Source organism: Sarcophilus harrisii, chromosome 3 (genome assembly GCF_902635505.1).
Source record: "Sarcophilus harrisii chromosome 3, mSarHar1.11, whole genome shotgun sequence".
Lineage (NCBI taxonomy): Eukaryota > Metazoa > Chordata > Mammalia > Dasyuromorphia > Dasyuridae > Sarcophilus > Sarcophilus harrisii.
The window spans coordinates 460,361,909-460,374,188 of record NC_045428.1 but is presented as its reverse complement, the minus strand read 5'-3'; the positions used below and the strand labels follow the sequence as shown (position 1 = coordinate 460,374,188).

Here is a 12,280-nt window from a genome sequence, read left to right as displayed (position 1 = left end):
GGTTAGTTGGTTTATAAAGAGTACTCATTATGTTCCAGGCACTATACTAAGATATTGGTTGTATGCAAACTGCTTTCTTTCTTGATTATACTCAAACTAGCATATTATGTCTCAATTATTGTATGTTTGAAAAGAATGTGGAGAAATTAGAGAAGTTGCTAAGAACATCAAAGATAATTAGGGAGTAGGAAAAGATTGTAGCATTCAGAGCTTGAAAAGAAGGTCTTTGGAGTTCAGTTCTCTCATTTTGTAGTAGAAGCCTGGGAAAGTTGTTGCTTCTGGGTAATAAGTACTAGGATCAGGATTTGAATTCAGGACCTTTGATTTCGTATCTTTTGCTTCTTCCGTTATATCATACTGCCTCTTATGTGAGAAGAAAGTGAAACAAATTAGAATTATTTTTCCTGGAGAATTATTTTTCTGGAATTATTTTGCCTGCTCAAAGGTGACTTGAATACAACCTTCTACTACAGGAAGAGTTTATAAATGAAATGCTAATCAATTGTTTTCCATGTTTATGAAAAATTGAATAAGAGGAAAGAAATTTAACTTAAAGCTGGAAGGATTTTAGCTGGACATAAAACCAAACTTCTTGACCAACCAAGTGATAAAACCTTGAAACACCTACTAAGGCTCTAAGTCTATTTCTAGACAGTGTCAAGATGGGAAGTGACAGCCATCTGTGCTTGACTATTTAGACATTTATCAATCTAAAGGCAAATGGCTAGATCATATGATTCACCATGGTATCTTCCAGTCTAGTGTGCGGGCCATTCAAAGGATGCTAGAGAGAGGAAAGGAGCAGTAATTGTGAAGTTGTTGCACCACGCATGAGGGAGGGAAGACTGGAGAAATAGAGGGTACACTGCCAGGAAGATAGATGGAAGAGAGAGGAATCAAAGTGAGGATGACTTTATAGATGTTTAGGTATCCCCAGATCTTGTGTTCCTGGCCTAGATTCTTACTCCTTCTAGTTACATTGTCCATCAAGAGACAAGCAGATGAAGCAACAGATAGATCACTAGGACTGTACTCAGGAAGACCTCAATTCAAATATGACCTCAATTACTAACTCTGTGATCCTGGGCACATTTCTTCATCTCTGCCTCCTTAAGTTTACTTAACTATAAAATGGAAATTATAATAGGATCTGTTAACCTAAGGTTTTAGTGAGGATCAAATTAAATATCTATAAAGTTTTTATAGATATAAAGTTTTTAGCACAGTGGCCAGCACATAGTTGGTGCTTAATAAATGCTTTTCTAATCAATTCCTTTATACTATGCTTGACTAAATCTCAGTTAATCAATAGGTAAGTTATTGAATAATCTTTGCCCTAGCACCATTCTAGGCATTATGATATATAAAATAAGAGGTTCACTCCCAGAATATGACAAATTAAGGTAACTACACAGGCTAGTCTACTTTTTTCCCCAGAAAATTAATTATCCCTTCCATTCATTCTCTTTGACTTTGTTAACTTGTCCTATGTGCAAGACATAGAATTTTTATCCTTCACTCTGTCAGCCAATCTACATCATGGGCTTAATGCCCCCCATAGGCAGAGAGCCTTGAAAAACACTCTTGGAAAATACCAAAGAAATAGTCAACAGAGTCTTATCATAGGCTTTGGTGAATTTGCCATTTAGTTCATCAGTCTCCAAATAATTGATCTCAGTGAGTACCAGGGTGATAGAGTTGGAAAATGTTGAAACTTGAAATTGTAAAACATGAGTTTGAATCTCAGCTTTGGCATTCAATAATTGTATCTTTTGGCAAATCACTTTGTTCCTCTGGGACTCAGTTTCCTAATTTGTAAAAAGAAGCATTGGGACTAGATTTTTTACATCTCTTCCAAGCCTAAATCACAGTCCAGTTGAAGGCTGGTCCATTGCCAATACATGCCTCACTACTTTCAGTGCTCATGGGAAGCCTCTTCCCTTGCCCATAATATCCACCTCAAGGTCACAGAATTAGTGAATATGTGAGGAAGTATTTGAACTCAGTTGTTCCTAATTTTAGGTCCTGTGTTTCCTGCACTGTGCCACCTCAAATAGGAAAAGCAAAGAGGTCAGTTAGATATGATTAAAATAATATAAATCAAAAGATCATAAAAGAAGAGGAACTAAGAAAGTGAAAAATCCATAAAGATCCCAGACAACCAATAATGAAACTACTTTTCCCTTTAGCAGAGAAATGAGGGGAAACCAGGATAGAATATTATATATTTTGTATGATGTGCTATCAGATATTCTTGCTTAGTTGTTTTATTTTTACAGTTAGGTGGTATATAGAGTGGAGAGAGTGCTAGACTTGGATTTAAGACAAGTTCAAATCCTGCCTTGTAGCTATATGACACTGGACAGATCACTTAACAGTTCTCAGCCTCAGTTTTCTCATCTATAAAATGAGGATGGTAATAATAGCAATTATCTCACAAGTAGTTGTTGTAAGGATCAGATGATGTTCTTTATGTATCAAAAAGCACTTTCAAAACATTAGTTATCATTGTCAGATATTATTCATTTTCACAAAGGAGGCTTCAGTCTAGTGAGGTTGAAATGGTTGTTATATAAAGACCAAAGGCTTAATGTTTGTTTTTTCTTTAAAGAACAAATACCATTGACCTTAAAGAACTACAGGAGACAAAGATTCTTAAAAGGTTATTAGAATATGTAATTACTGTAAAGAGAATGTTGATGTATTGGAGGTGGGTGGGTATAGAGAGATTAGAAATTATTTGGATATTTTGGAGAATTAGGGTAGGATTAATCTACGAAAATTTCCTGGGGAAATTGGATTGGAACTATACTACCTCAGAGATGGAGAATCTATATATCCTGCTCGATTGGCAGCTTTTCTGGAGACAGGGCCTCTTTAAGAAACTACACAATTCCCTTGCATACTTTTGCAGTGAGTGATACTGCTTCTCCTCCTGTGGCCCTGGGGTCATAGAGAGGGGAATTGGAAGAGCGCATGGGTATATATATATACATGATATCAGAATAGATGCCATGACCTCATTTCTCATTCCTCCCCTACCCTCCCTGCTCTCCAGATGGTGAAAGCAATCCAGGTTCTGAGAATCCACCTGCTGGAGCTGGAGAAGGTGAATGAACTCTGCAAGGACTTTTGTAACCGTTATATCACCTGCCTCAAGACTAAGATGCACAGTGACAACCTGCTCAGGAACGACCTCGGAGGTCCCTATTCCCCCAATCAACCCTCCATAAACCTGCACCCACAGGTAACATATATCTCGGGAGAGGCTTCCTACAACTCCAGAACATTGGGTCCTGCCCTTTGACTCTTTACTGCCCCTGGCTCAATAATGGGTGGACATCATGAAAATATTTGAGGATGTTTTAAGAGACATCTACCTCACTGGCTCTTTTAGTTGTCAAGGACCCCATAGAGTCATCTCATTTGTTCTCCTAGGACAGACAGCTGGAGGTAGTTAAGAGCCTCATATTGCTGTGTGAGGTCTCCAAACTAATGCTGAGGAAAGTGTTGTTTATAGGTGAAACAACTCTTTTGGAGAAGGAAAGTATCTTCTCTGAGGGGGTAAAACTGAGACTCACATGCAGGCAGCCAGGATCCTGATTTTACCATAAGGTAAAATTTGAATCTTGATGCCAGAGAATCCTGGGCAGCCTGGGTTCTTTGTGGGGATTGCTATGGGCAAACCGATCATTTTTAGTTCCTTTCTACCTATTGGACAGTTCATGTTTTCTTGATGACTCTCTCCCAATGATTCTTGAATGTCTTCTCACTCCACTACTACCTCAGCAGAGTGTTTAATTTTGGGTTCCCACAATACATGTCCCCAAAACATTGCTCAGTATGATTGTCCAATACTGCTTCTCCAGCTCTCTACTCCATTTTCAAAAGAATGAGGGACAGATTCTGTATTCTAGGTTGGGGTGGACCATGCTAGTATCCTCCAATTTATTGCTTAAGAAGTTCATCAGCAGAGAGTTCTGCTGATCCTCCAGTTCATCACATAAGGGAAGGATCTAATGACATCTGTTCACCAAATTTCCATCCAAGGAGGAGCCTCATGATAGGCTTCCTACAGCTCTAGAACACTGAGGCCCTCTCTCCCCCTTTGACTCTTTAGTGCCCCAGGTTCAATAATGGGTGGACATCATGAAAATATTTGAGGATGTTTTAAAAGACATCTACCTCACTGGCTCTTTTAGTTGTCAAGGCCCCCATAGAGTCCACTCATCTATTCTCCTAGCACAGACAGCTGGGGGTAGTTAAGAGCCTCCTATTGCTGTGTGAGATCTCCAAAACAGTGATGAGCCTCAAAGACCTTGGTAGTCTTTGCTACTTGTGTACAACGATGGCCTCCTCTCCTAGAAAGCACGGCACAGGGGTCCTGGGTCTTGTGTACAGTTCCCAACTCTTCTACTTAGCCTCTGTGTCACCTCATACAAAGTATGAAGCCTCTCTAACACCACGTCCTTGTCTGTAAAAGGAGGATTGGAAGAGGTAATCTCTCAGGTTCCCTCTCAGGATCATGAATCTATGATCCAAGGAACAATACCTCCCTCCCTGATTCTTCCCGTTCCTCTTTGGGGGGAGGTGTCCAGAATGAAAGGTAGAAAGATGACTTTATCTACTCTTCCTTCAGTCTAAACATATTGAAATGTCTTCTTGAAGAAGCTTTGTGCTGACTCATTCTCTACAATTAGCCCATCTGATGGGATGAGAGAGGTGAGGAGGGGGCACAAGCTGTGAAATGCCAAAAGGTGGGATGGAGGAAGACCGTGCAATGGAGTTTCCAGAAGGTCTTTGAGCATGAGCCCTCCCATACACATAAAGCCATATTTTCAGGACACTTCAGGTTGGATGGAAACGGGCAAAGGGAAGAACGATTTTAAGAGAATCTCTTTTATAGTGAGCTTCCTCTCCTGAAATTCTCACCCTGAAAACAAATACCATCCCTGCCATGTAAAAGCTTTATGGAACTGGGAGAAAGTGGGGTGGGGACTTTGGATTATGTGGAGTGTGGGACAAGAAGTTTATTTCTTCTTTTGATTGCCTGAAATAACCAAATCATTTTATCACAGATCTGAAGAAGCCGCCCAGGCTTCTGTTTGCTAATATTCTCTTGAAATAGACTCATTCCTTCAGAGTCTTATTGTACTTTCCCTTATGATCAAAATTAGCAAGAAACTTGCATAAAAGAGGACAATAATTGCTCAACGAGCATCTCGTTTGTAATTTATTAGTTTCTATTATTGTGGGTTGCTATGGCAACGGTGCGCAGCCCCGGTGACGGGAGAGATTCGAGATAGGAGCTGAGGAGGCTGTGAGGCCTCACCAAATGGAGATGCACATTTTTATCAGTAATTTTCATGAAAATAATAAGTGAGGAGTTAATGAGATGGAAAGCCATCCTGTGGCTATTGTGAATTTTTTTTAAGTGTTGATCTAATTAGAATGCATCAGTCAGGAAAAGTAATGAGGATTTAGTGCCTCACAGAGATGTGAGGATCATATCAGAAAATTAGCACAAGTCTTTGGAAATAATCAGGCCCTTAGAGAGGCACTGGATTCCCCCTCCTGGGCCCTCCAACTCTACCTCTAGGTCTGGACTTGGGGAGGGGACAGGTTGCAAGGAGCAGCCAGGCTACGGAGGGGAGGGGAAAGCCGGTGTGACTTCTGGGCCGGCAGCGAGTGAGCAAAGGCGCCGCGTGTGGGGACTGGGGACCAGCGTCTGGCAAGGGTCCCCCAAGGGACTTAAAGCAGGGCGGGCTGAGGGTGAACAGGATCTCAAAGTCCTTCTGGCCAGCCCCGGGACCTTGGATCTACCGCGAAAGAAGGAGGCAACTTTTGTCATTCTCGTTTCAGGCTTCAGACCACTGACTGAGGGGAAATCTGATCCTAAGGACCGATAATGCAAAAACCTCAAGTCTCCTCAAAGAAAGAAAGCTTGGAAATTAGCAGGAGCAGAGAGAAGGGGGCAGGATAAGAGAGAGAAAAAAGTGTTAGGAAGAGGATGGGACAGTCCTTTTCTGGGAGGGGCCACAGCTGACTTCATGAGTTTCCCATGAACTTCTAAAATGATAGAAATGGGAGTAGTGGCTTTCCTGGGTAGAAGCTAAAACTGGGGACCCAAGCCTTTGAGCTAGGGGAAGGAAGGGTGCCCCAGAGGAAAAGAAAAACTACTCTATGACATTCGTCATGGTTCAGCCTTAATCTCCGCCCCCCCCCCCCAGCCTAAAATAGCAGCACTGCCTGGCTGGCTTGGGGAGGGGTCTCTCCCCTTTGGAACATGATCTGAAGGGATCAACATTCCTACTCCTCCCCCTTCCTCTCCCCCAGCACTCCTCTCTTCTCTCCCTGCAAAGCCCCCCCACCTTCCCCGCCCCCGCCTGCTTTGTTGCAAACTGCTGGCTCATAGTTTGCCTCCATATGTTAATTTTGTACATTGGTGTTGAAAAATGAAAGAATTTTCAGTTTTTTAGAAACCAATCCTCCCACCACATTACCTCTCTTCTGGCTTCCTCCTCCTTAGCTATTTGCATCTACTACTTTTCTGGTAGGGAATGAAGAAAGGGGTGGGGGGGCAGGGCTGGCAAGGAGATTAAGTTACCTTTGTGGGGCACAAGTATCTCCCTGGTGATGCCCCCCAACAAAGCAGAGTCCAGGGACTCTGGCTTCTCCCTAAAGCTTATTCCAGCCTCTCACAATCCTTCCCACCCTCCTCTAAGCAACTGAAGCCCTTCTTCAGCATTAGGTCATACTTATCAAAAGTTATTTAACTGCTCCTTGAGTTCTAGTCTCCAGTCCTAGTCAAATTATTGATTCCCTGTGGGCAGGATCTCTCCTCACCATGTCATTAATTTTCTCTTTCTCTGTAATAATGTTGGAATACAACTGAACTAATACAAAAAACAAAACAACAACAACAACAACAAACCATGTGGTTTTTGCTATAGGCTCCTAAATTGTCCACATATGGAATGGGAAATAAGAGAGTACTTGTGCCTGGCAAGATTTGAGGAGAGCTAGATTAACTCTGGTTGGAGATCCTGTGGAAAGGATTTGTGGTTTAGATGAGATTGTGACAGAAAGATCTCCAAGGTCCCTTCGAAATAGACTCTTGGTGAGTCTATAATTGCTCTCTGGTAAATACAGGGGAATTTCCCATTTTTATTACATTTGTATGCCTCTCTTTCCCAGGGAGATTGTAACCTCCCTAAAAGTTGGTGCTGTCTTAGATGTCCTTTTCTTTTGCACAGCAATGAGTATGCAGCAATCATCAGTTATATATCCACTGAATGTATGACTGGCCTTTTCCTAAGGCATTATGTTCAGGGAATGAATCACAGGGAATAGCAGTTTCCTAAACTCACTACAAGTAGGAAAAGCCAGGAGTGAGAGCAGGCTACTCATCAAAGCAGTGGACATTTGACATTGTGAAAAGGTAGTTTATTAGAGAAAATATAACTGAACTCAGGAAAACAAAAGACTTGGGTTTGAATTCTGTCTCTACTCTTAATGTGTGACCTTAAATAACTTGTCTAACCTCATTGCATTTTAGTTTCTTCCCTGAAAAATGGGGTCATAATTCTTGTTTTGTGAGGACCAAGTAATTCAATAACAAGCAGACTGTGTGCCAAGGATGAGTAGCACAGTTATACCCTTCTCCTGGGACAAAGGGCGTATACAACTTTATTTCATTTTTTTTAAATCTTATTTTTTAATTACAGTTTTTTATTTTCAAAACATATGCATGGATAATTTTTCTATTGCAAAAAAAAAGTGCAAAACTTTGTGTGCCAGATTTTTCCCTCTCTTCCCCCCATCCCCTCCCCTAGATGGCAAGTAATCCAAATAGATGTTAATGTGTGTGTGTGTGTGTGTGTGTGTGTGTACAACTTAATTTCAACCAGTGCTGGAGTGTCCATAGAGCAATGGGGCATGAGTCAACCTTTGACTTGTAGGAATAAGAGGAGGAAATAGTGTCAGCTTTTTTATATAGTGCAATATGTAATCTGACCTACTGAACATTTATTAAATATCTACTGTTTCCTAGGCACTGATTTAGAGGGGATATAAAAACAAACATGAAAAAGCCTTTTTCCTCAAATATGCTACTGCTCTGTCAAAGCAGCTCAGTTTACATCCTGAGAATCTGCCCAGCAAGCTTTGGGGAAGCTATCTGTCCTGGGAAGTTCCCTGCTGGTTGTGGGGCTCAGCCACTATATGGAACATAAAGAGTAGGAAGTGGAGAGAACCCCTTCTGTAGCACAGGAGTGTCAGATGTTCAAACCCACCACCACCCCATAGCATTTGGAGCTCCCTCTGTCTGCCAACAGCTGCCCAGCACTTTGTAAGTATGAAGTTCACCATCTTCCAAATCTTTGTCTCTCACCCTGGGCTCCCAGCTCTCCTCTCCTCCAAAACCCTCCCCCAGCTCAACATCAGGAGACAAAGTGAGTAGCCCTTTTCAGTCAGTGAAACCTGAGCAGAGCCTTCCGGGAAGGAATGTTCCTTAAGAGCAGCAGCTGTTTCTTGTCCCCACAGTCCAGAGCTGCCTATCCCTTGAGGGTTGAGCCCCTGGCTAGAGCAATACAAAAAGAGGATTAAGTGGTTTGTTTATAGGCATTTGGCTTCTTAGTTGGGAACCCACCCTAGCTTTAGAGGGGCTTCAGACTGGACCCAGGGAAAAGAGGAACAGAAAGGGAGAAACTGTAAGGAAAAGGGTAAATAGTAAGAGCTTCCTACCTGGTCAATTTACAAATAAATACTAAGTGCCTATCATGTTCTAGGCACTATGCTAGATATTAAAAGAGATGTAAGGAAATGAAGGGCAAAAGCCTCTTCTCTCAAGAATTCCATAATTGAGCTCAAGGATGAGTTCTTCATGATCTATAAGGAATCCCCCTCATATCCAATCAGTTGCTGAGGTGATAGGTTCTTTCTCTAAAACATCTCTTCCATCTCTCCCCTTTTTTCAGCTCTCATAGCCCTCTTCCTAGTTCAAGTTCTCATCACCTCTTATCGAAATTTTGCAACAGCCTTCTCATTAGACTTTCAGCTTTCAATCTTTGTCCTCTTAATACATCTGTGTCCTCCTCGACACAGCCAAAATCATTTTCCTAAATTATAAGAGCAATCATGTTACTCCCCTGCTCAAGGCTCTTCAGTGTCTTCTTATTGCCTTTTAGGATAAACTATAACTTAACTCAGCTTGGCATCTAAAGTGCTTCACGATTTGGCCACAACTTCCCTTTCCAGGCTAATTTCATATTACTCTTCATATACACTTTCCCTCCAAACTGGCCTATTCCCTACCTCTTAACTTTTTACACTACTTTCCATTCCCCTTTGCACTGGCTGTTCCTTATGTCAGGGATACCCTTCCAGTTCACTGCTCTCTTAGAATCCCTGTCTTCCATCAAAACTGAGTTTTTGAGTCACTTGCTATTGAAAGCTCTATTTCCCCCCATTTGTTAATATTTTCTCCCTCCTTAGGTTATCAAAAATGTGCTTATCTCTTTACATCTTGGATCTCCCTCATCTCTATAGAGTGTAAACCCTTTAAAAGCAGGGACTTTATTATTATTATTTTTCTTACCTTTTATTTTACCTTTGTAACCCTAGCACCTGGCACATGCCTGGTACCTAAGAGGCTTGAAAAATGTTTGTTCAATTGAATCAGGACACAAATACAAAGCAATATACAGCAGAATGCAGTATATGGTATGCGTCAAATCGGTATAGACAATTGTCAATAAATCAAACATTTCTTAACTATATGCTAGAAATAATGAAGACCAAAAATGTGTAAATCTCAATTGAATGCTGAATCTCAAAGATTTTACATTCTATTGGGGAATAAGTTATTCTGATTTAAAGGGAGGAGAGAAGTAGATTAGAAGTTAGAGGAGTTAGAAGATTTGGCTTCAAAATCCTGTTTGGCTTCTTTACTATCTTAATGACGTTTGGCAAATTACACCATCTTTCTGAGTCTCATTTTTCTCCTCTGTAAACTGAGGGGATTGAATTAGGTGGCCTTGAAAGTCTTTGCACTTAAGGTGCTGTGAAATTATAGTCTTAAAAACATTGCAGATTGTGGTGGTTAAGGAAAACTTTTCCAAAAAAGGTGAGACTTGAACTAGTTCTCTATGGAACTCAAGCTATCATGATGAGCCCAAGGCTTGGCCAGGTGGATCAGCAGAGACATCTAGTGGCCCGAGAAGTACATAGCAAATAGCTAGGGTCTGGAAGCCTTTTCAAAAACCACTAAATCTGGGAAATGGTATGTGGTTTCCCCAAATTTCCAGTTAAAAGGGACCCTATAAAGTCATTTAGTCTATTCCTCTGTCTAGACACAATGGCACCCAAGCCATTCTAAATAAATGACTTTTTTTAAAAATGTAAATTTTATTGATATATTTAGCTTTTATCATTAACTATATTTCCCATCGTATCTCCCTTTCCACCCTCAAGATGATATTTGAAAGAACAAGAAATAAAGAAAGTTTCTACTACTTTTCCCTTATTTGCCCATTTATTTCAGTGGATTATTGTCCTCACTCTTCGAGTCAGATTCCCTGTCTTACCAGCTGAAGCTCTTTTCCTCTTCTCTTGGCCTCTGGGTAAGGGCTTGAACAACATAATTAAAATGATGATGATTATATAGGTGCCAAATTACAAGATATCCCCAAAGTCTTTAAAGTTTGCAGTTTTGAGCTACTAACAGCTTAAGGACTTGAGATTTAATTTATATAAGAAACTCTTGTGTGCAGAAATCCCTTTACCCTTGCAGGTCATCTCCTCTGCATCATATAGCCTCATTATCTAGAACACTGAGAAAGGTGAATTGACCAGGGTCACACTGTCATATCTAGAGGCAGTATTTGACTGAAGATCTTCCTGAATTTGAGACCAAATCTCCACCAAACCATACTGCCTCTCATGATTTATAATAATAGTAGACTAGCTAGCATTTATGAAGCGCTTTGCAATTTCCCAAATCTTTTACATATGTTACCTCATTTGATCCTTGTGAGGTAGGTGTTCCTATTCCCATTTTACAGATAAGGAAACTGAGAGAGTCTAAGTGACTTCAGCAAAGTATGAGACAATGTTTTCCTGACTCTAGTCTGATCATGAATCCACTGTGCCTCAAACCGCTTCAGTTTGAATGTTGATTACTTTATCTTTTCTTTAGACTAAAGTAATTTCAGTTTCTCCCTTTTCATTATATGTCTAAAGAGATTCTAAGTGAAACCCAGAATCTGATTACAAATCAGGTCAAGAATGCCATCTCCACCTAAATGCACTAGGTGTCCAAACTCTACCCTTTCTTCCTGTCCTCTTCCCTCTCCCCTCCCTCATCTCTGTGGTTTCTGGCAATAATCTAAGGAAGAATGAGTCACACTTTGGTTAAGAATGGGAGGCAAAGGTTTTGGGACCATTTACTACTTCCCTCAGTCCTTACCTTTACTGTTCTATCTTTAAAAGGAAAATTATATCGTTAAGCATCAGTAGGTGAGCAGAATATCGGAGTTAGTGGGAGGGGAAGGGACGAAACACTCTTGTTTATTCATGACTTCTGAGTCATCAAGTCCTAGTGCTATACTAAAGCACTATTCTTACAGAATGAGTCTGCCATTTTTTTTTTTTTGGGGGGGGGCTATGATTAGCCCTGGAAGCTGCTTAAGCCATGAGACATGAGCCTGACCAAAACCAGTAACTCCAGACTTGAATATACAACAGTTTGAGCTCTTGCTGCTTCCCCTCTCCCCACTAGAAAACTATTTCAGTGGAAAGCAACCAAACACTAAACTCCGTATAGATTTTCTAGCATGAGACAGGGTCAACCTCTATGAAAAGGCTTCCTAAACTTTTTTCCACTGTGACCCCTTTTTACCCAAGAAATTTTTTGGGATCCCAGGTATATAGATATATAAAATAGGTATTGCTTAGCAAACATTTGCAAAATAAATGTTTGATAATAAAGCAACACCCACATTCAATTATGTGACCACCCCATATGAGTCTGTGACCCACAGTTTAAGAAGCCTTGCTCTAGGAGGCAGCTGATGGCACAGTGAATAGAACCCTGGCCCTGGAGTTAGGGAGATTTAAGTTCACAGTCAGCCTCAAATTTATGTATAGATAAAAAGATATTTAAATTTATAGATATGGACCAAGTTTGATTCTTCTGAATTAAACCTATGAACAAAGGCTAAAAACCATATTGTTTACATAAAGCTTTTGAATAAGCTCAACAAAAGTTAACTGTCCCCTG

General features: G+C 40.7%; 1 protein-coding gene across 2 annotated transcripts in view; it reads left to right on the top strand.

The window, feature by feature from the left end:
- PKNOX2 (PBX/knotted 1 homeobox 2) overlaps positions 1–12,280 on the top strand; it is a 355,675-nt gene that overhangs the window by 301,682 nt on the left and 41,713 nt on the right. For both annotated transcript variants that reach the window (XM_031960947.1, XM_031960946.1), the window contains one exon: positions 3,059–3,247. In XM_031960947.1, the coding sequence (XP_031816807.1) occupies positions 3,059–3,247 (189 nt within the window). The remainder of the gene's footprint in view (positions 1–3,058; positions 3,248–12,280) is intronic.